Below are 25224 nucleotides of genomic sequence, written 5' to 3' on the forward strand. Positions count from 1 at the left end.
AAAAGAAAACTTTAAATTCCCAGTCTGGGGTGAGTAAATTAGATAGATAGAGGTGATGGCAAAGAAAAGTAAAAAGTAATTTCATGGGAGAATCATGGTTGGAAAAATATCAAAATCTATGGTTTCTTATGTGTGATTTATTTTTTTTCATATTTCTATACCCCCAATATTGCTTGTTATCAATAGAAGCGCTTAGAAATACTTAGCTCCCATGACATTCAGCTATGAGACCAATGGTTTTAATACCTCACAGTCCGCTCAGACATAGGAATTAGATATTGAGGCCTTCTATCATCTCATAGTCCTATTAAGGTTTTAACATTACTTCTGGGTCACATTCTTTTTTTTTGTTTGTTTGTTTTTGTCTCTATTCTCTCACTAGCTATTGGCTCCTTGGTGAAACTGCAGTTTCTGGACCTAAGTGACAATGCTCTTGAAATTGTGTGCCCTGAGATTGGCCGCCTGAGGTCTTTACGTCACCTTCGACTGGCCAACAACCAACTGAAATACTTACCTGCAGGTGAGGAGTTCAGAGCAGTGACAAATGGATCTGGCCTAAAACTAAATTTGTGCATGTATTTACGATGTACACTTCAATTCTGTGATTTTAAAAAAAGGCTGATGCCAGTAAATTTTTACAGCAGAATGGGCAGGGGGACTGTTATCCTCAGTTTTATATAGTGCCAAACATACTCTGTGTTTAACAAATAAAAAGTAGTAATCTTCCCAGTAGCATGCTATTTCTGATGGTGGACTTCGGATAGAAAAATGTTTGAAGGATTCTTTTTTCATATGGATCTTCTATGATATTCTTTGCTATTATATCAATAATATTTCAAGCTTCTTGAAGGAGACATAACACGGTAACAACAAACTTCACGATGACAAAATGACCTTAATTCCTGTTTCACAGAATTTAAAGGATTCAGTTTTTCTCTTACTCTTCTGTCCCATCTCTCCCATGTCTGTTTCCTAAAGAGACACTACTCCTGTAGCTTTTTTTAATTAAGTAGTTAGAACAAAATTTGTCATCTATCGCCACAGTGAGGTAAATAAACAAGTATAGTCCAAAAGAAATCTGACATACTGTTAAAAAAAGATTGACCCGCAGCGGTTTTTCAATGGCTTTGTTTTATTTCTTGCGTATCAAAGCATTTAAAAGTAACTTTCCCCAAAATGAAGCTGCTTTCTTATCAAGTTGTTGAGGTTTTTTAAAACCTTGCTTTGTTTTTTACTGTGTTTTGATCTGTGCAGAAGATAGCGTCTAAAGTCAGCATTTCAAAAAATTCTGTACTTAATCTAACAGGATTAGCTTTTGGCTGGAATTTTAACTAAATTTTGAACATGTTTTTCCTGTGTTTGCAAAACACAAATTTTGCATTCTTTAGGAAGATGCTTAAAGCTTTGAGCACAGAAATTGAGCTGTCCTTTCCCTCTGTTTTTTCAGCTGTTGTAAGGTAAGCTTTACAGACTAATGCAAAAAGTGGTGGTGATTAGAAATGATAAATGTACACAAATGTGTATGGATTGAAATTACATAAACCTGTAAACATTATGCCACAAAGCAAGTAAAATGTTCATCAGTTTTCAGATAGATGCTTCTTTCTTTTGAGTTTGCATGAGTATGCTTGTGTTCCTTATTGATAACTTACCTTGTGGTGTCATACCATGAAAGAAAGATTTGTTCAAAGAAAAACTGACACATTTCCTGCAAAACTTCATACATAAACTTAAAAAGGTTCCAAAAAAGGAGACTTTGAAAAGGATAATTTACATTACTGAAGGGTTGATTGTGTCTACCACGTTTGATTAGGAACTAGTATTACTGTGTAGGCAAGCTGCATTTATTTCCTTGTGAATTATATGAAATTTTGGATATTAAGCTTCCTTATTTTGTGCACTCAAAGCCTTGGGTACATGAACATTTCAGATGCACAGTAGCTTGTTTGTATGCCAGAGGGTCCAGCAGCATTTAGGTGTTGTGGTGCTGATGTAGGGTCTATGTACATAAACAGCTTAATGCTACTCTTACTAACCACTTCCTTTTCAAAATGCTGTCTGTATGGCTGAACGATATGCAGCTTGTGCATTATCAGTCTGAGCAAAATGAATCTTTCATTTCTGTGAAGTGTTAGTTCTGCTACTCTGTTGCACTGAATGTTTTCTGCCCATAATGCTTCCTGGAGGGGTGGAGGGGACTTCATAAGTACATTTGAACAGCTTTTGTCTTGTCATCACAAAAGGTTGTGAACGTTTTTATTCACAGAACTCTGCAAGGAGGATTAATTAATGAAATGTTGGATTTTTAAAACCTGGAGGAAATAAATTAAGAATTCTAAGGGAGATTGACTACATGAAGTTTTGTTAAATAGCTTGAAATGGTCTAATCTCTTTTAGTTACATTGGGGATACAGGTAGCATGTGAACCTCATAGTGAGCTGTTGTGCAGTATTCGTGCTGGAAAGCTAGCAGATTTAATAAAATGGATGAAACTGAGCTCTAACTTCATGGTAGCATAAAAGATTTTTCTTGTTTTAATGTTTTTTTGCCAACTGCCTCTCTTTATGTGGATAGTAAATGCTGTTAGGCAAGGACAGCTGCTTCTTCCCTCTTTTTGGTAATCAGAGGGTATTACAGAATAACCATCCAAATTACCTACCAGCAGTTGGTAGAACTGAAAAACCTATGACTTAAAATACAGTTCATTAGAAAAAACGAAATGGCTTGCAAGTGCATGAGACGGTAAATTGTTAGTCACCTATCAGCCCTGGTGCCCCTTTTTTTTTTTAAATCCTGGCTTAGTCCTAAGTAAAGTGGATTTGCTTGCCATTTGTACATATTACACAAGTACCATATAACTAGTAGGAAAGACTGTGACTAGAATAGCAGAAAGCATCGTAGGTCACAATGGAAGATCCAAATACGTCAGCAAGCAGTGATCAGCCATTCTGTAACCAGACAGGCTAACCTATAGCATAATGTCTCTACATGGGGAAAAAAGCGTATTTAAGAACTCTTGGCCTGACCTTCCAAAGTACTAAGTGCCCTCAACACCTAATGAAGTTGTGAGCACCTAGTGGAATGAAGTCCTATGCTCAGTAATATTCTTAATGAACTTGATGATGATGATAAAAGTTTTAATTGTGACTTCAAGACAGTGTGACTGTAATAACGTATGGGTGATGAAACATTTACAGGAATATTCTAGCACATTTAATGTTTTTGAGCTAAGCTATGTCCTCTTCCTTCATTGTAGCTGTTTAGGAGGTTAGCAAACGTTAAGAGTAATCTAAATCACAATAAACAGTTGTCTCACTATTGTTTTTAAATACTGCTTTCACATTTCTGCCCTCATTAAACGCTAGTACTAAGCTTTAGACTTGTTACAAAACACAGAAGTAGCTTTATTTAAAAAAAAAAAAACTTTCAGGGAAAAGATGAGCCTTATGGCGGGCATGGACTGTGTTCCTCTTATTTGGAAAGCATCTAGCCCATTTTGGCACTACCACAATATACATAATTTTCCTTTGATGCTTATTAAAGATGACAGAGTCAGTGTCATACAAAGATTAGATGATTTGGTTTGGCCTCAAGACACCTTGGTTAAATTCAGACTCAGCCATTAAATCAGTGTGACCTCCTTTTCTTCTTCTTTAAACTGTTATGAAACCTTATTTACCCCACAAATGAAGTAGTAGGGCTGATGGCAAAACATACCCACATATAAATAACAAAAGTGCTCAATTTTGAGGGGGGGGGCAGGAAATTGTCCAGAATAAACATACAAAATTTCATAATATATTGCAATAAAATTTGGTTAGAAGGAAAATGTTTTAAAAAAGCCTCTTCAAGTAAGTTTTTGAATGTACTGCTGTTAGGGTTAGTGACTAGATGGGAATCTTCACATGAAATGGCAGCCATCAGTATCTGGATCCTACTTCCACCACAGCCATCTTTACAAAGGCAGCACTGCTTCAAAGAATTCCTGATGATGATAAGCAATAAGAAACAAATGTATTGTGAGGCATAAGGTTTGCAAAGTTCTCAGAGCTCTTTTCTGATGAATGTTCAAATCATTTTATTTAATAAAGTGTAAATTATGAAGTTTTCAGGTTTAATATCCCGTCTTGCTTGGTATTTGTACACAGTATCATTGAATATCAAGTAAACTTTCTCTGATACTTACAATTAACTGTACCAGTTTATCTCCTAAATTCTTGAGGGCCATGGGGGTAAAACTGGCTCCCTAAATAGATTATCTCTGTTGATGGGCAATGCTGATTCTTCATATAGCTAAGAAAATCATATCCTCTAAAGCAGCTTTGGCAGTGAATTTGTACACTGATTTTTGCATACCCTAATACCTGCTATTGTGCATAGCCTAACTTGTACTCTGTTTAGAGATTTCTTATTCTCATTTCAAAGTTTTGCTTTACAAGTTCTAGTTCAGAATTATTTCTCTTAGCTGTAGATTTTCCACTATTCGTGCCTGTTGCAGTTATACTATAATTTGTCTGTACAGATCTTCCAATTCTAAACAGTTACTTAGTTTGTAATAAGGTTTAGCTTCAGTTTCTCATTCACAATTACGTACAGAATTCTTTAACACCCTTTTTTTTTTTAAACTTTAAGCTTAATATCTACTGTTTATTAGTGGCCTTTTCCACATAAGAAGCATTGCATCATATCACTTGTTCCACCTGAATTTCTTTGCAAACTGTTGAATAGATATTTTGTCCAGACATTAAATTTAGGTCACAGGTATTTTTGATGTGTGATCCTTTCCTGTAGACATGGCTACTGTTAGGGTTCAGCTTGATTTCAAATCATAAGGTTTTGAGGATAAAGTGTTGTTTCCATTTTAGGGATTAAATTTCGGTTGCACTGAAGTCAACGAATCCAGGTTTTGGCACTAGATGTCATTAAAGTGAGGGTGTGTTAATATGTTCACTGTAGTTACAGTTAAGGCTTCATGTATGACAAGACAGGTGTTTTTATTGCATGTTACTTGAGATACATGTTGCTTGTTAGATGCAAGTTATAGCATCTTGCTCTGACTTAATTAAAAATGAGGTTATGTTTATTCAGCAAATGTTATAGTTAATTATAGATTTAGTAAGTGAAAAGCTTAATGTTTTGCCAAGTTTTGAAGGAAAGTGAAGTAATTAAACAAAAGAGTTGTGCATGGTTTATGCTTCCAACCCATGTTTTGGCAAAGTTCCCTCTCAATAAATGTGTGCATTGCTTTTTAAAAAACATTTAAGAAAACTATTAGCAAATACCTTTGGTTGGAGCAAATCAAATTTCCCTGGTCATATTTAGCTTTTCATACTTTGATTAACAATAAGAGTTGGGTCCTCAGTCAGGGGAAAAAGTACGTGGTCTGGTAATATAACTTTTTTTACACAAAGGGATGATACAGACAGCAGTTTCTTCATTTGATTCATAAAGAGCAATTGCGGCTTGATGATGGTTTTGCAACACATGATGTGGTTGAAGAGAGGTGCAGAACTCTTTGCAATAGTCAAATGCGGGTTTTGCAAATTCCCTTCCTTTTCTATATAAGGCAGTATCATGTGGTTTCCATCTCAAATTGATATTCCTTTACTGTCTTTAGAGACTTCTGCATCTTGCCCTCCCCTCCCCCCCTCCCCCCCCCCCCCCCGCCTGCCATTTTATTTCCTCTCTGTTAAACCAAAAGGAAACAGTATTTATCTGCCTCTGGCATTTCTAAAGTACATACTGCCATAATATTTAACTGCCTTGGTACCATGTATTGGATCCAGGCTGGATTCTAAAATTCACCCATTGTTTCCCCCGCCCTCTTGATATTTTTAAGGCAAATTATTTTAGAAGTAAACTGAAATCAGTTTAAACATTAAAATATAATTATATAGATGTAAAACTTTTTCTTCAAAGTACTTTACAAAGATGAATTGATCCTAAGACCATCCGTGTGAAGTCGGTAAGGGAGTGTGTTAACCTCATTTTGCAGCTGGAGAAGAAAGAATTTAATGTAAGTGATTTGTTGTAGGCTACAGAGATGATCTGTGTTAGAGCCAGGATGAGATCTTGGGTGTTCCTGGCTCTCACTCCCTCTGCTAAGAACACACCTTTTTGAAGTTTATTGTATTAAATATTGGAAGAGAGAAGATGTCTGTCTTCTCTGTATTGAAAGTGCAATATGTATGTTCAGGTACTTAACTGATGGTTTGTATGTAAAATATTTTTTTTGCATGTCACACTGATATATGCATATGCTAACTCTTCTGGAATAAAGTGTGTACTTTGATTTAAAAATATGAAATGAGTAGTGGGAAGCCTCAGTATAGCAATAAGGTGAATAAAATATGTTTTGCAGCTGAAACTACTCACTTTTGCAGAAGGCTAAATAGGGGGGATGAAGATTAATTTCAAAACAACAATGTACGGATAGCCATCTGAGGACCTCACCCCATATAAATAGACTCCTGTGGTAACAGATCAGAAGGGTTCACCTCCCACCCCCACCCCTTCCACCATTAAAAATGTAAATCAAGCTGTAACTTTTGATCACCACTGTACATTTATAAAATAATCCTAGGAATGTTACCACTTGATTACCACCAAGTCTGTTTTGCTTAGCAGTTTGCTAAGTGAAGTTTTAAGTCTGGAAAGTTACATATTTGTCCCTTTTTCTCATTTTGTAAGTTGCCATATGTACAATATATGTATTGAGAATTCATACAGATAACATATTCTGAAATACTTCTCATTTTTTTTCTCGTCAAAAAGTCTTGAATGCCCTACTTAGTACTTCTGAACAGAGCTCAATATTAGGTATTTCAATAAATCACCCTGAAGGAGTAGTGCTTAAATAGCTTCTTTTCCTTTCCTCTCTGCAAAAGAAATAGATTTTCACTGCTTAGAAGAGTATGGCATGCCAACGTTCTGTTCTCATTCTAGAACTTGGAATTAAAATATACAATCTGCCTAATTTTTTGAATTAATTTTCAGTATCTTGATTTAGACTTGCAAAGAAGAATCTGTAATATAAATCTTGGGGTTTCTCCTTCTTTTCACTACTCTTCAGTGCTGCTTCTTATTAGGTTAAATTACTTTGGTGCCTCTTATTAAAGATTCAATAACTTATACTGATCCTGGCTTTAAATGCAAGGCACAAACTGGACCCTTTTCTGTTTCAGAGTTGGCATAGACTTAGTCTACTCTGGTTTCCTAATTTAGTAACGTATAAAAATATGCACGACGGGGCAGGTTTGGTATGTCAGGCACCCATCCAGGAGTGTGGTGTTTGTAAGTAACTGGACTTGTGGGCATTTGAGGAAAACATAGGTTAGGTTGCACAAGCATTGCACTTTGCAAGTGCATAACTACTTAAAGGAGCACTGTCCACTAAATAAAGTCAGGCATAATTGTTTTTTAACACAAAATGTATTGTTTCTATTAAAGTAGATTGGCATTTAATTTTAGATTTGTTCTCTTCAGTTAACATGTCTATAAAATGCTTGTTCTGTTTAGTAAGTTTAATTTCCAGCCAAACTATATGTACCATATAAAACTGAAAGTCAACCCAACAGAGTTTGTCATATTTTTTTCCCCTTAGGCTCTTTCCAGCAGAAATGGAACCTCCATTTAATATTTAAAGTTATCCATGAAATGTATTTGAAGAGTTATTGACAATTCCACTAATTTCTGTGAAAGCAAGGAAAAGGTAAAATGGTTGTGGCACAGATTTTGGGTAATCAGTGATATATACCTATTGCCTCCAAAGCTTTAGAATCTGGACTCAGTAGTGATTGTCAGGATGTCTGATGTTTTTAAGAGGTGTAGAGGGAGGCCTCTCAAACACTACTTTGAAAAAACTCAAACAACTGTGGTGCCACTTTGTTCACTTAGTTTTTGCTTCCATAAAAATTGCGGGGGATACAGCTGATCTTTCTCTCTTTGAAAAATCTCGTATAATGCAAAAAGTACACTAATCTAATTCAACCCATTATTTTGAAACCTCATTTCTTAAAGGACTTTTCTCCAGGTAATTCAGCCTAAAAAGTATAAGAATCATAGAGGAAAAAAAATTAAGGTTGCTCTGTTTTATTTTAATAACATTTTCCTCAAATGCTGAAATTTAGGAAGTAATCAATTAAGGTCAACAACCACACTTCTATTTCTCTAGCTACTCTAATATAATACTCATCTACTCTTTTATATATAGCTGCTGTTATTTTACGTCGCATTGTTAAAACCTAAGGTTTCATAAACTACAAGGCAGACTTGACTCCAAGATACGTACAAGAAGGACATATGTTAAAAGGATCCTATTTTAAAGAGATGCTTTTGGTTTTGGGATTGTTGGAAGAAAAGAGAACTTCTTACATGTCTCCTTGAATAAATTTATTTCTGACATCAAGCCAGAATGAGATGTGTTAAGTTTTTTTCCATCTTAAGAAATTCAAAAGGAGAACCATCTCTTAAAAGGAGTTATACTTGAAATGCAAAATGGCAGATGGGTGCTTACTATGGGAAGAATTTTGTCTTATAGAACTAAACAAAGCAGAAAGCAGTAGTTTGTACCAATAATCCTTTGTGCAAAGCCCATCGGTAGTGACAGTTATTTTATAAATTATTACTGAGAAGCTGTATGAATTTTTGCAGTAATCTATTTTTCTCATGGATTTTCTGTTCAAGTTAAACTTTTAATAAAACTACTAACACTTCTGACAGACTGTGAATTTAAATGATGGGTAGGGAAGTGAAGACAAAGAAGACAAATAAATGCCAGTAAATTCCTGGAAATTTAACTTGAAACTAAAGCCTTTCTGTGTATACTCTGACCTGTACAGTGTGTCAAAATGAGTCATCTCTGTGTACAGAGCAGTGCACTATTCTCTGTCTGCTTACTGCTTTTTATGGTTATTTTCTTTCCACAGTTCTGTGCCACTTCCTGCCTGTTGAGGAGCTTTTGAAAGCCTCTTTGTTAGTGTTATGCAGTATTTCTTAGCGCACAACAAAAGGTTCATAATACCACAGTACACTGATAGCAAAAATAGTAATGCTAGGAATATAATCTGCAATGATATAGCTATATTTTTCCTAAATGAAAATGTTTATCTAGAGTGTACATTTTTATTCCAACAATTTTCTCAGACAGGTTTCTGTAGGGCTTAATGGAGCTAAAACATCATTACCAACATGTATAACAGATAATATAGATAAAACATATAAAACCCAAACCTGTCTCTCTCTCTCTTAGTAGAAACCTTTGATATTCCTAGTTTTCAGGTTAATTACTATGGGGTTGCATAGCAGATTTGCAAAAATCCATCTGTTAAATGTTTTTGTTTTCTATTGTAATTCAATAAACCTGAAATGAATGAATAAAGAAAATATCTAAAGCAATTGGAAAAAACTATCATAATTTTAACACTTTTGAAATTTAAAACAATAGTTGTGTCCAGTTTAAAAACATCTAAATAGATTTTGCTGTTCCAATAGTATTTAAACAAAAAGCACTTAACTTCTAAGTAACTAGTCATTCAAAATTTTAAAAGTACATGAATAAGGGGTTGTAGAACACATTGTACTAGTGTAGCCAACAAAGGGTAATATACTTAGATTTCTACACTACATCTCATTCCAAATGTCACTGGGCTTTGCAAACCGTGCATAGCAGTCATTTAATCTGCCAGTGAAGACTACTTTAAGATCTATCTCGAAAGCTGTTCCTGTACAAATTTGTGGGTATGTATCAGTAACTTGCAGGCTGAAAATCTTGCGAGAACATTATAGTTAACATTTTTAACTATAATCTGGAAACCCAGGAGATTGAGTCAAGACTAAATTGAAATATGAAAATGCATTCTCACCTAAATAACCTTAACTCTACCCTGTAAATGACATTAACCTCCAATCTTCCCTTCTCTGTTTCTATTGTACTTTCTTCATAAAACGTTGTTTTTGGATCAAGCACTTTGCTGAGAGCTTTAAATAGTACACAGCCTATGTATGTTGATGGGTTAAAACTGGAAAAACTGCTGCTCTTGTATCAAAAATGACTCACATTTTCATCTGTTTTATAACTGATTTCATAGATGTCTCTGATACTAAGTAATGGTACTTCATTCTAAACATGGGTCTTTTCGCTTAAGTGCTATAATTTTAATGGTTTAGGCCTAGGAGTTTTGTGTATATATAGGTATACTTGTCCAGTATCTAATAATACTTATAAAACTGTTAACCAGAGAATCTTAATGAAGGCTGGGGAATGACCAACTTCAATATGGTGTTTTGTCTAATCAGGAATTTTTTAAATAATTCTCTTCGCAGTCTTTCTTATTGTCATAAAGAAGGCCAGAGTTAGAACAGCCACAGTACAGTTAGGTGTACAGCCTTCTAGCTTTTGTGGTCGCTGATTAAATTAACCTCTCTGGGAAGGACAAATCTCAGTCTCTGGTTTTTCTTCTTCTTTGTCCTGTAAATATGTTTTACTTTATGTAGTCAATCATATCTTCTGTAGAGTACAATAAATTTTATTGCTTCTTACTCCTGATGATTCTGCAGAATCAACATGAACAATGTGTGAATTGGAGTCTGCTCATTGTGCATTATCAGCAGAATTTGTTCCAAAATGTTTGTTACATGAACAGTTAAATGCAGCTGTACAGGTCTACTGAGAAAAATGGAGTTTTACAGAATTTACTGAAGACAAAATGTGGCTATAAATTTTGGGGATGTTGCACCAGGAGGAAAGAACCCAGCTTTACTTTCAGATCCCATGTTGGGTTTGCAGGGCTGGCAGTTTGAAAAATAAATGGCATTGTGTTCTGTTTATAAGTTTAAAAAAAAATTTTCCACCTGAGCCAGTTTTCAGAGTAGATCTGCACTTCTGAATTGTAGGCGTCGATAACTAGACAATTGTTATTGTTCCTTCTGTCCTTAAAAATCTATTAATATACTGCATTTTCATACTTTATAATATGTCTTAAGTTCAACCTTAACTCTCAATTGCCTGATCTTTCAGTATTAGTCTTTCTGATAACTGTTTTTTAATAAAGATTTTTACCCTGAGTTACTAATAGATTATTTCCAGCTTAACAATGTTTTTCTTTGGTAATTGACTTAATTTTTTAAAAACCTTTGATTTAGGAATTTCTCAGTGATAAGTATCCTAATGGATGGATGGATTCCAAGGCCAGAAGGAACCATTGTGATCATCTGGTCTGATTTCCTGTATAATACAGGCCATGGAACTTCCCCCAAATTCCTAGAGCATATCTTATTTCCAGTCTGAATTTGTCTAGATTCAACTTCCAGCCATTTGATCATGTTATAGCTTTTTCTGGTAGATTGAAGAGCTCATTATTAAATATCTGTTCACCGTGTAGATACTTGTAGACAGCAATCAGGTCACCCCTTAACATTGTCTTTTGTTAAGCTAAATAGACAGTTTCAAGCAACTCAATCACTATAAGGCATGGCTTCTAAACTTGTAATCATTCTTCTGACTCTCTTCTGAACCCTCTCCAATTATCAGCATCCTTCTTGAATCATTATTGTCCGTTGCCCAAGATTTTACTCAGAACGATAGTTCCCTGTGGACATGTTTGTACTCCTTGTATTTTGAAATTTATTGGCTATACTACACATTTATATGCATATTTGCTCCGCACTCTTTTCTTCTGCCCTTATTTGTTCCAGGCAGTGTCATCTACCTACTCAGTGACTGAATCCTGGTTTCTAAGCACTCCAGACTCCTCTGATCTCAGCTGCTCCATCAATCCTGCCATGTGTAGGACTTTCTGTAGGACTTTCTTCTCTCCCCTTCCCTTAGGGCTGGTCTACACCACACAGTTAGAGCAACATAAGGCAGCTTATGTCCACCTAATTATGTCAGTGTCTACACTACAGCCGCCTTCTTGCTGATGTTAGTGCCCTACTATACCGACATAATAACTTCACCTCAGTGAGAGGTGCAAGGCTCATGCCAATGTAATTAGGTCCAAACATAGACATGGTGTTCCTTACATTGGCTTTCTTGTCAATTGCATGGCAGGAGCTGTGAAATTGACAAGAAACCCCCTGGCTTCCCTGGAGAGGTAGGCAAGAGCTGGCTCCCAGCTGGGAGCCAGGGTGAGAAGCCTGAGGGGCCCCATTCTGGGAGCCAGGAAAAGAAGCCCCGGCTGGCTTCCTCCTGCCCCCTCCTCCGCCCCCCGTCCTGGCAGGGAATGGGGAAGAGAAGCCCTGGGTGGCGTCCCTGTGGCTCCTGGGTGGGAGCCAGGGGAAAGCCACCAGGGGCTTCTTGGCCCCCCTGCCTGCTCTCCACCAGGAGCCCGGATGTCTTGTCAATTTCACAGCTTGCAGCCATTAAATTGACTATGCTACCGGGCTCCCAGAGGGGAGCAGGCAAGGGGGCCAAGAAGCCAAGGGGGTCAAGAAACCAGGCTCTCAGCTCCTCATACTGCTCCTCTTAGGTCAGTCGAAGCACTCCTGGTGAGGATGCACACCATTGACCTAAGGGTCGTGTGGACATGAACCACCGCAATAATTACTGCGGTGGTTATAAGTCGACCTAATATGGGTTGACTTTCATTTCTAGTATAGACATACCCTTAGACTGGGATGGAGTTGGCAAGAACACTGGGAACGCCTAAACTCAGCAGGTGGAACAAGGGGGAGAAGAGCCACCCGGTTAGTACCTGTGGAGCTATTAAGCATTGCATGCCCCTGGCTTTGCAGGACTACACTTGTGGATGTTAAACTTTGCAGGAATATGCAGACTTTCTGAGCGGTGTATGTTCCTTTGGGCCAGGATCTCTCCACCTGTGTGGCTGTTAATAGCCTTAAGGTGTATTCCCAGTAGGCCAGGGCATCATGCCAGGATGAGGAAGTTTGTGTGCTTCTTCAATCATTTTAAAATACTCTGGAGGAGTGCTGCTTTACTGGGAGCATGGGAGAAAGGGCTTTATAAGGTCTTTGTGTTACAAATTTTGTTGTAACTGGGTTATTATACCAAATCCATCCCCATAGTTTCTAGGGACCCAACAAAGTCACTTGCTGTTTTTTCTCTGCCTTTTACATGCTTCTGTTCCCCTTTTTTGGCTATTGGGCATTCTACCTGAGACTTACTCATTTTTCCTCCTCCTTGTATTCCTCCTGGATTCATACTGTTCCACTGATGTGAACCTTTCAAGGTGATTTTTGGAAGGTATATATTATTCTTTGTAATGTAAAGTACACATGCCTAGGTATGGAGTCTTGCCTGAGGAAGTGGCTTACCCTGTGGAGCTCCTATGTCCTTTTGGAGCAGAGCCCCTGCTTTGGAAAAGCTTAGCTTTCAACAGGGCAAAGGGCTTCCCCAGCTGTGGGCTAACCAAGGACTTAAGGAGCTAGGCTCCCTTCTACTTACTGTTGGGAGTAATGCAGGGCCACATTTTGCTTCCTGTCCCTCTTTGGTTCCATTATCTTTGACCTGTTGGGTTACTGCAGGCCTCAGCTCTCCAATGCCCAAGAGTCTTGCTCCTGTGGAGCTTCCCCCCCCCCCCCCCCATCTGTGAGGAGTGTGTTTTGAAGACGTATTGGGACAATGTTACTTAGATGTTAATCTGAGGTTTTCAGAACTCACCAGAATGAGGACTGTTGAAGCCCCAGATGGCCCTGAGTAGGTTTGCTGGATGCTGATGTATTTTTAACATTGAAACATTTAATTTAAATATTAATTTAAGCTCATTTAATTTAGCATTGAAATACATTGCTCTTCAGCATCTCAAAATTGGTTTTCTGCACTGGATCTCACCAAGATGTTTCCAGTAAACATTGTTTGGGATCTTTCAGAAAAGTTGTTTATGTAGTGCAGATATGGCAAAAAGGAAGAATTTTCAAACTATGTTGAACACCCTTTTTCTGTATCCCATATCCATAAAATGGCATGGCTGAATAACCTCACACATGATTTAAAAAAAACAACTATCTGCCAGCCACGGACAACACAAGGCAAATTCTAAACTGTATGAGTGCTTTAAATTGAGTACTTTAAAAAAGGAAGAGGGCCAAAGGACTCTTATCAGGTTTATAGCGGGAAGCAAGACTCATTCTTAAATGTGGACAAGCTACTACCACATCCTAAAGAACTCCTTACAGAATAATAGTACACATAATACTTTTGAGAGAAACCTTGCACCTGAAGGGAAAAGTGATAAGTGATTTTTTCCTGTGGCATGTGGGAGGTAAGGCTGATAGATTTAAGCTACCCTGTCTCCACACTCCAGCCTTTCCCATCTTTACAGCTGCCACTGTGTAATGGAGGGTTTTTAGAAATCGCCTGACCTTTGAGGATATTCCCAATGACACATTGAGCCAGAGGCCACAAGACAAGAGTGGGAAGTTAGTTATGCAGTGGTACATAATTTTAAAGAACATTGAGTTGTCATTGCTGCTTTGATCAATTCTCGAGCATACTTTGATAACAATCAGATAAAGAGCTCCAGGCAGTGCCATCAAAACAATGCATTGTTTCTTTTATTTTGAAAAATGTATTTCTACACAGACTGTTTAAAAAAAAAAAAAAGATTCTGCTCGTGAGAATTGATGAGACTTGGCACACAGACTTAAATAATGAAGCTCAAATGGGATTGTTTTTCACATACTGATCAGAATATTGTGAATTTGCTTTTGAAAGTCATGGGAAGTACTTGCTTATAACTGTGTCAAAGACAGAAATATAACTATCAGTGGTGCCAGAAGGGGTATTTGAATTGAAAACTGTAATTGCTCCCTTAGCTTTTGTTTTTACCAGTGAGAACGCTGTGTGCCCCTGTGTTGGTCACATCAGGAAAAAGTTTCCTTAAATTTTCTTGGTCACTCTTGTTCCTCTCCAGCTGGATATGTGTGATCTGGAAAAATAGATAAACAGGAATTAAAAGCTACATAACTAATATTTTAATTTGTTCTAGTTTTGCTTTGTTTGAGCAGTTGTGGTGGTGATTTATTTGTATAATTCTATATAAATTTTCAAATCAAAGTTACCACAGTTTATTTGCATAGGTTCTTTGATTTCCAGGTGTGTTGTGAGAAAAGAAACGGTAACTGTTTATAAATTGTTTCAGATGATTTGATTACTAAATATAGTTGTGCTGGTAACAGGTTTTTTTGGCATTCTGGGTGGAGCTGGTAGTGATGTCTATTGTTAAAGTAGCCTAACACTTTCCATTATAAGCCCCTATTTTCAGTTACTTATAATTTTGCCAAACTAGTTAGTTGATCTGCACATTTTCATGCTTCCACTCTGCCTCAGGATGAAGTTTTTTGGAAAGTTTCAGAAAAAGTTAGGGGGGAAAAAACCATTTTTGCCAGTATAAGCGTTTTCCATTAATTTCTTTAAAAATTCTTAACACCTCCATGTTTGGAGCAAGAACTTAAAATTTGGCAAGGGGATAGCCTGCATACTAGTGAGGTACCTTGTACTATCTCCATGAAAATGCCCTGAATTTTGACTGAGTTATAAACCTCTGCAAATCAGCATTTGATCATGCTCTGTAAAGATTGCTGCTAAAATCACTGAACATTCCATTGTGTGATGGGATATGTACCCCACAATGGCCAGTTCACACACTAGGCTGCACCTGGAGGGAGAAACAAGCATAACTGAGACTACAAAGGGGAAGTTGAGAGCAGGAGAGTCTGCAGTCACTCTCTGAGAATAGAGAGGCTGTGAGAAGGAAGCCTGGGGCAGAGGGAGAGTTAGCCCTGAGGTCCTTGGTTGAGCAGAGAAGGCTGGCAAGCTGCCAAGAGAGACAACAGCCACTGAGAGTGGAGCAGGCTCCAGTGGTAAACCTTGATCGAAGGGCAGGATTTGGACATTGGTTTGTGTTCATATACTTCTATCTTGGGATGTTTGTTAGGTGATTCCAGGCCAGGGCCTTGAGGATATGTCTACACTACGATAAAAACCCCAGTACTGAGTCTCAGAGCTCAGGTCAGTAGATTTGAGCTCACAGGACACTGGTGCAGGGGTATAAAATTGCAGTGTAGACATTTGGTCTTGGGCTGGAGCCCAGGCTCTGAGGCCCTTCCCCCTCGTGTGGTCTCAGAACCCGGGCTCCAGGCCAATTTCAAACATTTGCATTGCAATTTTATCGCTCTGCACCCGAGCCCTGTGAGCCTGAGTCAGCTGACCCAGGCCAGCCATGGCCATGCTGCAGTTCTCTTATTGCAGTGTAGACATGCCCTCTCTGGCCTTTTCCCCCACAGCTTCTCTAGGCTCACCCTTCTCTCAGGGCCAGGACTCTCAGGGTGTGTCTACTCCTGCAGTTGGAAGTGAGCCTTCCAGCTCAGGTAGACAGACTCATGCTAACTGGGTTCAAGCTAGCATGCTAAAAATAGGGTTGTGGATGTTGGAGACTTGGGATGGCCATTTGATCTCAGACCCAGGAGGGTCAGGTGAGCTTGAGAGTCCCAGCTGCCATCAGAGCCACAATGTCCATGTTAGCACGCTAGCTCAAGCCCTGCTAGTGCGAGTCTCTTTGCCCAGGCTGGGAGGCTCGCTCCCAGCTGCGGTGTAGATGTACTCAGAAAGGCCCCGGTAGAAAGAAGCCCAGGGAAGCTGCAGCAAGTAGTCCAAAGGAGCAGGCCTTGGCTGTTGATGATAGGGTCTCTCTGCTGGAATCCTATATAGTGAGAGAGCCCAGGTTCCTCTATTAGCCACTACCAAAGGGCCATGAGTCCAAAGAAGGGCACAAGGATGACAGAGATGTCCGAGAATAGAGTGTGAGGCCTTGTTATAAGGGTATTGGACTGTTTATTTGTAGGACTTTGTTACCCCAGAAGGAGTGGAGTAAATTCTGATTTGGTCAGAGGGCTGAGTTATGGGAAGAGGCAAACCACCAAAAGACCAGAGCAGCCATTGGCAGGAAGTTCCAGACAGTGAGAGAGACACTACACCATGCCTGGCCACAAGCAGGTGTGCTAGCAGCAGGTGAACTTTCACACATTTCTGCTGAGCATGCCTGGACTCATAGAACTACTTACATAGCAAATGCACTGGGCGTGTTCCCAGGCCTCTCTGAGCCTCCTGTGTGCCCAGAGCCCGCACCCTGAATCCCCTCCCGGACCCCGCACCCCCTCCCACATCCCCACCCTCTGCTCCAGCCCTGAGCCCCCGCCTTCATCCCAGCCCTGCGCCCCTTCCCGCAACCAAATTCCCTGTAGGAGCCTGTTCCCCATACCCCCTCCCACACCCCAGCCCTGAGCCCCTCCTGCACCTAAACTCCCTCCTGGAGCCTGCACCCCGAAACCCCTCGCACACCGCAACTCCCTACCCCAGCCCTGATCTCCCTCCTGGAGTCTGCAGCCCAAATTCCCTTCTTTGCCCAAACCCCTGCCCTAGCTTGGAATCCCCTCCCGCATGCTGAACTCCTCTACCCCAGCCTGGAGCCCCATCCTATACCCCAAACCCTACATCCCCAGCCCTAGCCCGGAGCCCTCACCCTCACCACACCCTAACCCCCTGCCTCAGCCCCAGCCCAGAGCAGCGTTCTGCACCCTGAACCCCTCATTTCTGGCCCCATCCTGGAGCCTGCATCCCTAGCCCAGAGCCTGGAGCCCCCTCCTGGACCCCAAACTCCCTCCCAGAGCCTGCAGCCCCTCCACATCCTGCCCCAGCTCTGAGCCCCGTCCTGCACCCAAATTTCCTCCAGGAGCCTGCACCCCAACCCCCAGTCCTGAACCCCCTCTTGCACCCAAATTTCCCTCCCCAAGCCCGCACTGCCTTCCACACCCCAGCCCTGAGCCCCCTCCTGCACCCTGAACCCCTCATTTCTGGCCCTACCCCGGAGCCCACATCCCCAGCTGGAGCCCTCATCCCACTCCCGGACCCCAACCCCTGCCCCAGCCCAGTGAAAATGAGTGAGGGTGGGGGGAGAGCAAGCGACAGAGGGAGGGGGATGGAGTGAGTGGGGGCGGGGCATCTGAAAAGGGGCCGGGCCTCAGGGAAGGGCGGGCAACGGTGTTCAGTTTTGTGCCATTAAAAAGTTGGCAACCCTAATGCACATGGAAGCTGAATTAAGGTTGCACAAGTACAATTAAATCTGGCACTTCTGAACTATCTGAAAGATTACTTCTCTCCTCATGCCATATTGCCACAGCAGAGGCCACCAAGATGGATGCTTCTTGTTATAAAAGAGGGAGGACAGCTGGCATGGCATTCTCTGTGAGGGCTCTGAAATTCTGCAACGTGCTCTCCCATCCATGTCCAAAATAGCCCACATACTGAGATTTTTGTGGCTTGCTGAGGGTATACTTCCAATATGATGTACAAGTAGGTTGCTGGCTGGCTGATTGAGTTTCTGTGGAACTGATTTTAATGCTGCTGAGATTTAACTTAATTATATTTGCTGTCTAGTTATTTATATTAGAGGGCCTAGAGCCTTGGATAGGTATCTATTATTACAAACCTAAATAAATAAAAGTAACTTTTGAGATTTTGCAACTTGAATATTCTAGATTTTTGTATGTAATATTAACTAAGCTACTATAGTTTTGTTTTTATCTCTTGAGTCTTTTTCTCCTCCTGGGAGCACAGAAAACATTCCTCTTTGGAGCTGATGCCCATGTTCTTGCATGTGGTGGCTGGCAACAGTCAAGTTCTGAGTAACATACCTAGGGGCTAAAACAAGGCAGTTTGCGCGTGCAAATATGGAGAGACACACACATATACACCTTACATGTACACCTTAGTTTTATGAAGGGAGGAGTTTGACTGCTGTTTTGCCTTTCCATTTGAATACTAGGTCTTACAAAAATAAATTATTGATGGGGATATGCTTTCTAACCTCTAATCCAGTGGTGCCTGATATAAGGCCACCTTTTCCAGTAGCTTCTGGAGAACAACTGGATTTTAACACGTCAGCATATAGGTTGTCTGCCAACGCAAAATAATGCCATTGGTGAAAGTAAAAGTCAGAGTCTGATTGCCTGATTCCAAACCTTTTTATGTATTTCATATATGTGTTTACACCAGAAGTCCATGGACAAGGTAATCATCTTATTTTAAGGCAGGCTTACAAGAAACAACTGAGAGAACAATTTAGAGGGCTAGTTAGATTAAATACATTGTGTGCAAAAACTTATGTTAAATACAAGCTAAATATGTTTGTCTCGCAGTGCCCTCTGATGGTGATGAGATTCCATTTAAGCCTGATCTTAGAAAGAATGTTTCTTGGTGGGGCATGCAAGATCAAACCTATAGAAGGAACTAGCAATAGAAACATCCCTGCTGAGCTAGGGCATTAATATAGAGTGCAGAGTACTGGTGTAATGTGGTTGTATTTGTTGGCCCTGCTTAGGTGGGCCACTGCATGCTCTGCCTTCTGGGTGGCCTTTAAGATTGGCCACTAGGTGAACGCATTGCAGTAGGCCAGTCTAGAAGTGACAAATGAAGGGTTCACAGTTGCTAGTTCTGTGTCGGGTGTAGCTGGCATTAGCACAATTGTTTATATTGTGATGCCTATATCTTGGTACAGGAAAAAGAAAGAAATGTACTTTTTTTTAATGAAAGTTTAAAATATGCACATTTTAAAATGCAGCAAAAATTTTGAAAACATCCTGAAATTTTGGGAGTCTGACATTTCATGCCTGTGACTTTTTGAAGTTTGAGCAGTTTTTCTTTTGGGGAGAGGGAGGCATTCTGGATTTGTTTTTATGAGAGGAAGAACATACAGGGTAAGGCTATTAATTGTGTGGCACTGTGACGTTAACAGTCTCCTTCATGCTACTTGATCTGTCAGCAAACAAAAACAGTCCATGCGTGTGACAAATCAGTGGTGATGGAGAATGGCCCATTTTGATATTTTTGGGGGGGATTTCATAGCAGATGCTCTTCACGATGTTATGAAATGACTTTTCAGTCCCTTAAAACTGTTACATAACATCCCCCCCCCCAAAAAAAGAAAAAAAAAACTGGATAAAGCTGAACTCTTTAGAGAGACCTCCTTAGATGCCAAGACCCCAATCTTGCAAATGTGCATGGGACTATCTGTATGTGTAAATTTAAGCTTTTGTTTAAGTGTTTGCAGAATTGAGACCCATGCTTGAAGTCAGTGTTTTGTTTTTATTTAAGTTGTGTTTGTTTATAGGGTGGGGGATGGTGGTTGCTATTTATATATATTTAGAGAGCAAGGTGTGGGGTGGTTTTTTTTTTCCCCCTAGAGTTTTAGAGAACCTCACTTTGAACAGAGATGAAGCATGAATAGTTTCAGAGCAAAACATGATTATTTTGTAAAGTTGTAAGTGTATGAAACTGGAGGAGAAATTAAGGTCAGAGCTCTAATAGGAATGCTTTGACAGTGTAGGTATACCAATATATTGCACTTGTAAAGCACTCCTAGTGCGGAGGCAGCTTATACTGGCAAAACTGCGCTTTTGTTGGCATAGCTTATTCTACCCCCCCCAAGCAAAAAAAGCTATACTTGCAAAAATGAAGTTTTGCTGGTATAACTGCATCTATACTAGGGGCTTTTGCTGACACTGCTGTCAGTCACAGATCACACCCCTGACCAAGATAACTACACCGGCAAAATTTTGTACTGTAGATCTGGCCTTAATATATGGTTGCAAACTTTCTATCTCCTAGCCAAAATTAAATGATAGCTAACAAATCTCTAGAGATTGTTTGGCCACTATGTTTGGAAGAAAAATAATACTTACACTTTTTCTCTTAACAATATATGGAAATTCTTAGGTATGCTTATAAAATCTATTCCTAAGTTAAGAGCATAATATATTTTTAATTATAATGTCTTTCTTAATAAACTACATTTGTTTCAAGAAAACTGCTGGCTGAATGGAACTAAGTGACCTGTGCTCCCATGTGTGGCTTATGTGCTTGAATGAAGATCAGGCCTGGAGCCCTAGTTTCTTTCCATGTTATTTCATAGTACTGTATTTCTTAAGAGCTGAATGATATGAGCTCATTTATAGAACCCTTTAGTCTTGAAAAATAAAACTGATCCATGAAGCCACTTGGGTCTTTTCAGTTGTTTCTTGCAAGCTTGCCTTAAATTAGGATGATTAGCTTGACCAATGTGCGGTTGCTTTTTATGTGTGCATTTGGCAAATGAAATTTACCAGTAGGCCATAATTACTCAGGAAACTTGAAAAACAAAGTTATTCTATCTGTAGAACCCGAACAATGTAGAAATCATAACACTCACCCCAAAGTTGGTGGTCTTAATGCAAAAGAACTTTGACTTTTTCAGTTACATGTATTGCTGAGAGGATTTTTTTTTTTTAAAAATCACTGAATTATTGGCATCCTTTTTCAACTAATCTATTAAGTGAATTTAAAGCAAAATAGGCATTTCATGCCATGAAAACTAAGTGAAAAACCCTTCAAAACAAATGCGTAAAACTGTAGGCATTAAGTGGTGACTTTCTTCATTGCATGCATCACAAATGTGGAGTTGGATACCTGTGTTCATGTTTCTTTATTTTATTAACATTAAGGGCCATGGTCATTAAAAGTAGTCCATGTCTGCATTGAATTAACAATTCTTACTTGGAATCATTAACACACAGCATGTTTAAGCAGTGTATTCCAGTTAGTAATTGTATTGTGTATCTTTAATGTGTGAGTTTTGTGGACTATGACTACCCATTTATGTGCTTGGAGGAATGCAATTCCAAATGACTGAAAAGGGGGCAATTCCTAGTAAAATAGAAAGACTTTCTGGCCTAATTTTCAGAGATGCTGAGCAGCAGCAGCTCCCATTGATTTCAACAAGAGTTGTGATTGCTCTCTGCCCCTCCAAAAATCAGGCCATATTATCCTAAATGCATTGTCTAGGGCCAGCTACCTTCCTCTTGATGGTTCATCTTAATTTCAAATACTCACTTAGGAAGCTCTGCAGCTTTACTGCTGTTCGTTCACAAGGAATGTTTCCTTTGGCCAAATCTCATATCTGAAGTTACTGTGGTGCTTACTGAGAGTTAAGGAACTCTCTTCTTCCAGTTTATCCAGTGAAAGAAGGTGCAACAAGAGAAGAGTTCAGTTTTCACTTTGTGTGTTGATTTAGAGTCCTAGTTATGAAAAGAAAATGTCCTCTAACAGTATTTTAAAATCAGCCTGGTGACCCCACTAGTATTACACGCTGCTTCTGAGCTGAAGAGCGTTTTTTGAATTGCCACTCCACAGGTCTCATGGTTGAGATTTGATGTGGAGGCAACATTCTTCCTCCAGGGAAGTGTGAAAATCTGCCACTCTTTGCATATCCAATAGTAACATGCATGGGCATAACCTTGCTTGACCAGGAGCATAGTTTTCTTTCATTAAAAAATGAAAAGCCAACCGTTATGACGTGTGGTGTTAGTGGGTTGCATTTTGTACCTTTCTTCAAATAATCTAGAGAAAAGGAAAAAACAAATCTTTCTCCTCCGATCTGGATGCATCATGAGTTATAACAGTCATGATAGATGGGTCTTTGCTTGGAATAATTAGAGGTCTAAAGTAATTTGGGGGATCCTACCCTGATGCTATTTGTCACAGAGACCAAGAAGCAGAGGTTTTTCTTTTTAAAGGAAAAGGTGCTCCAGATCAAACAAGGTAATAAATAAATAAAATTAACCTTCCCCAATATGGGGACAAAAGAATAGCAACAAAATTAGCATAAATATTTGTCCCAGAAGTGCTATGAGGCTTACTAATCAGGTCTGGCTTAAGGTCCTCACTCCAAAGCGTTGTGGGCCAGCCTCACTTTCTCCTGAGGGTTCCTGCTCATTTCCTTGTTTCCTGTCTCAGGTTCTTGGTGATTTACCAGTTTGCTGCACCTGTGACGTAATCAAGGATGGGCTAGTTGACTAGCTAGCTGTAGCCAGGCACACCAGTTCCCACATCAGCTTGTTATATTTGCCTATTAGGTTTTTTTTTTAAAGCACTGGTCTATATGGGTGATATTCAAACCAATGCAGATCCTCAGTGTATGTGGGCTGCACAGGTATATTATGGGGATTATATGAGGTAAACTGCACCAGTGCAAGTCTCATACTACAGTGCTGGAGTGCATCTACCCTGGAGATATGCATTGGTAGGGTTGCCAGGTGTCTGGTTTTCAACTGGAACGCCTGGTCGAAAAGGGACCCTGGTGGCGGTGCTGACTGGGCCGTTAAAAGTCCAGTCAGTGGTGCTGCGGGGTTAAGGTAGGCTAGTTCCCACCTGTCCTGGCTCTGCGCTGCACCCTGGAAGTGGCCAGCAGGTCTGGTTCCTAGGCGAGGGGGCCACGGGGAACTGCGGCCAATGGGAGCTGGAGGGGCAGTGCCTGCGGGCAAGAGCGGTGCACGGAGACCCTTGCCCCCCCCCGCCTAGGTAGCCGGACCTGCAGGCCGTTTCCGGGGTGCAGCATGGTGCCAGGACAGGTAGAGACTAGCCTGTCTTAGCCCCGCTGTGCCGCTGACCGGGAGTCGCCCAAGGTAAGCCTGTGCCCTTGTCCCAGCCCGGAACTCCCACCTGCACCCAAACCCCTCATCCCTGGCCTCACCCCAGAGCCGCACCCCCACCCCAGAGCCTTCACTCCCTCCTGTACCTCAACCCACAGCCCTTTCCAACACTCCGAATTCCTCGGTCCCAGTCTGGAGCCCACTCCTGCACCCCAAACCCTTCATCCCTGGCCCTTCCTCAGAGCCCATACCCCCAGCTGGAGTCCTCACCCCCTCCCGCACCCAACCCCCATGTCCCAGCCCAGTGAAAGTGAGCGAGGGTGGGGGAGAGCAAGCCACTGAGGGAGGGGGAAAGTCGTGAGTGGGGGTGGGGCCTCAGGGAAGAGGTGGGACAGGGCAGGGCCTCAGGGAAGGGCAGGGCTAGGGTGTTTGGTTTTGTGCCATTAGAAAGTTGGCAGCCCTATGCATTGGTAGAGATAAACTGATACCAATATTTCCTTGTGTGGGGAGTCTCCTAATTCTGGGGGATAAACAGAGAGAGAGAAAACACTGCCACAGTACAGAAGAAAGAAAACAAAATAATTTGCTATCTTTCACACTCCATGTCATACTCCCATTCATACCACACAGGAATACTCAGTGTAGGAAATAATTCCTTCTCGGGAAAGAGAACACCAAAAATACTCCAGTTTCTTAAAGTGGCAGGCTACCCTGAGAACAAGAAGATTTCCTAGTGTAACCATAATGTCTATTAGGCCCTGCTCAGGATTAGGGTCCTTATTGTATTAGGGAGTATACAAGCACAAAATAAAAACAGTCCCTGCCCTTAAAAGCTGACTGACAGTGAATGTCATGGACTTGAGTAACCTGTGTTCCTAAATGGCCCCTCCCGCGCACTCTCCCACTTCTTTCTCTGGGAAAGGATTATTGCAGGATTAGGCTCTTAGATTGAGAGCTCTGCAGACAAACACTTTGGTGTGCATTGCTTACCATGCCATGAACTGTCCCATTTTTAGATTCACTGAGGTTGTGTGTTCTTAAATTACTTGCTGAATTAGGGGCAGTGTGTGTAGCACTTGCTGTTGCGAAGTCTGACTGACCTAGTGAGTCGACAACGGGGCAGTTCACTGTAGTGAGCACTACATACAGTAAAAAGTGATTGTGGGATTGCAGCTTCAATGGGAGTACTTATCTACTTAAGGTTAAGTATGTGCTCAAGGGATTTTGCCTTAAGGACTAGCTTTTTCTCACCTTATTCATGTATAGTCTCACTCTGTTCAGTATTCTGCTACCTTCCATGGGAAGGTGAACGTGATTTGATTTTAAGTTAGATATGATGTACAAGGACACTGACAAATGAGTGAGGGTGGAAAAGAGATGGGGGAAATATACATAGTATAAGGTAGCCTGTTTTTGTAGTGTGTATATAATTGTCTGCTTTATTTGGGATTTTGTTTTCTATTCTTTATTTCTAACTCTTAAACATGTTTGTTAATGTGGCACAGGCACACAACTAAGTGCTGAAAAGAGGGGTGAAAGAGTGGGCTGTGAGGAGGGGTTTGAAGGTGGTATTATCATGCACATGTTAAATAGTAATTCATATGAGACAAACCTGTCCATAAAAATATCTGATCTCTTCCAATTTCTTTTGCCAAAGTTTTTCAGGGAAATAGGAGTGTAAGTATCATTTTAAAATGATATACACATTTACAGAGATTCTGCCTTAAAGTGCTTCTATACTCTCTGCTTTGGTGTTCAGCTCAAAACCTTGCTATAAGGACAATTGTCCATGAAGTAGTTTCTATG

General features: G+C 40.3%; 1 protein-coding gene across 2 annotated transcripts in view; it reads left to right on the forward strand.

Moving 5' to 3' along the window:
• The window catches only part of LRRC28 (leucine rich repeat containing 28), an 85679-nt gene that overhangs the window by 18396 nt on the left and 42059 nt on the right, over positions 1 to 25224 (forward strand). For both annotated transcript variants that reach the window (XM_074966526.1, XM_074966527.1), the window contains one exon: positions 383 to 520. In XM_074966526.1, the coding sequence (XP_074822627.1) occupies positions 383 to 520 (138 nt within the window). The remainder of the gene's footprint in view (positions 1 to 382; positions 521 to 25224) is intronic.

Source organism: Natator depressus, chromosome 10, assembly GCF_965152275.1.
Source record: "Natator depressus isolate rNatDep1 chromosome 10, rNatDep2.hap1, whole genome shotgun sequence".
Taxonomy (NCBI): Eukaryota; Metazoa; Chordata; order Testudines; family Cheloniidae; genus Natator; species Natator depressus.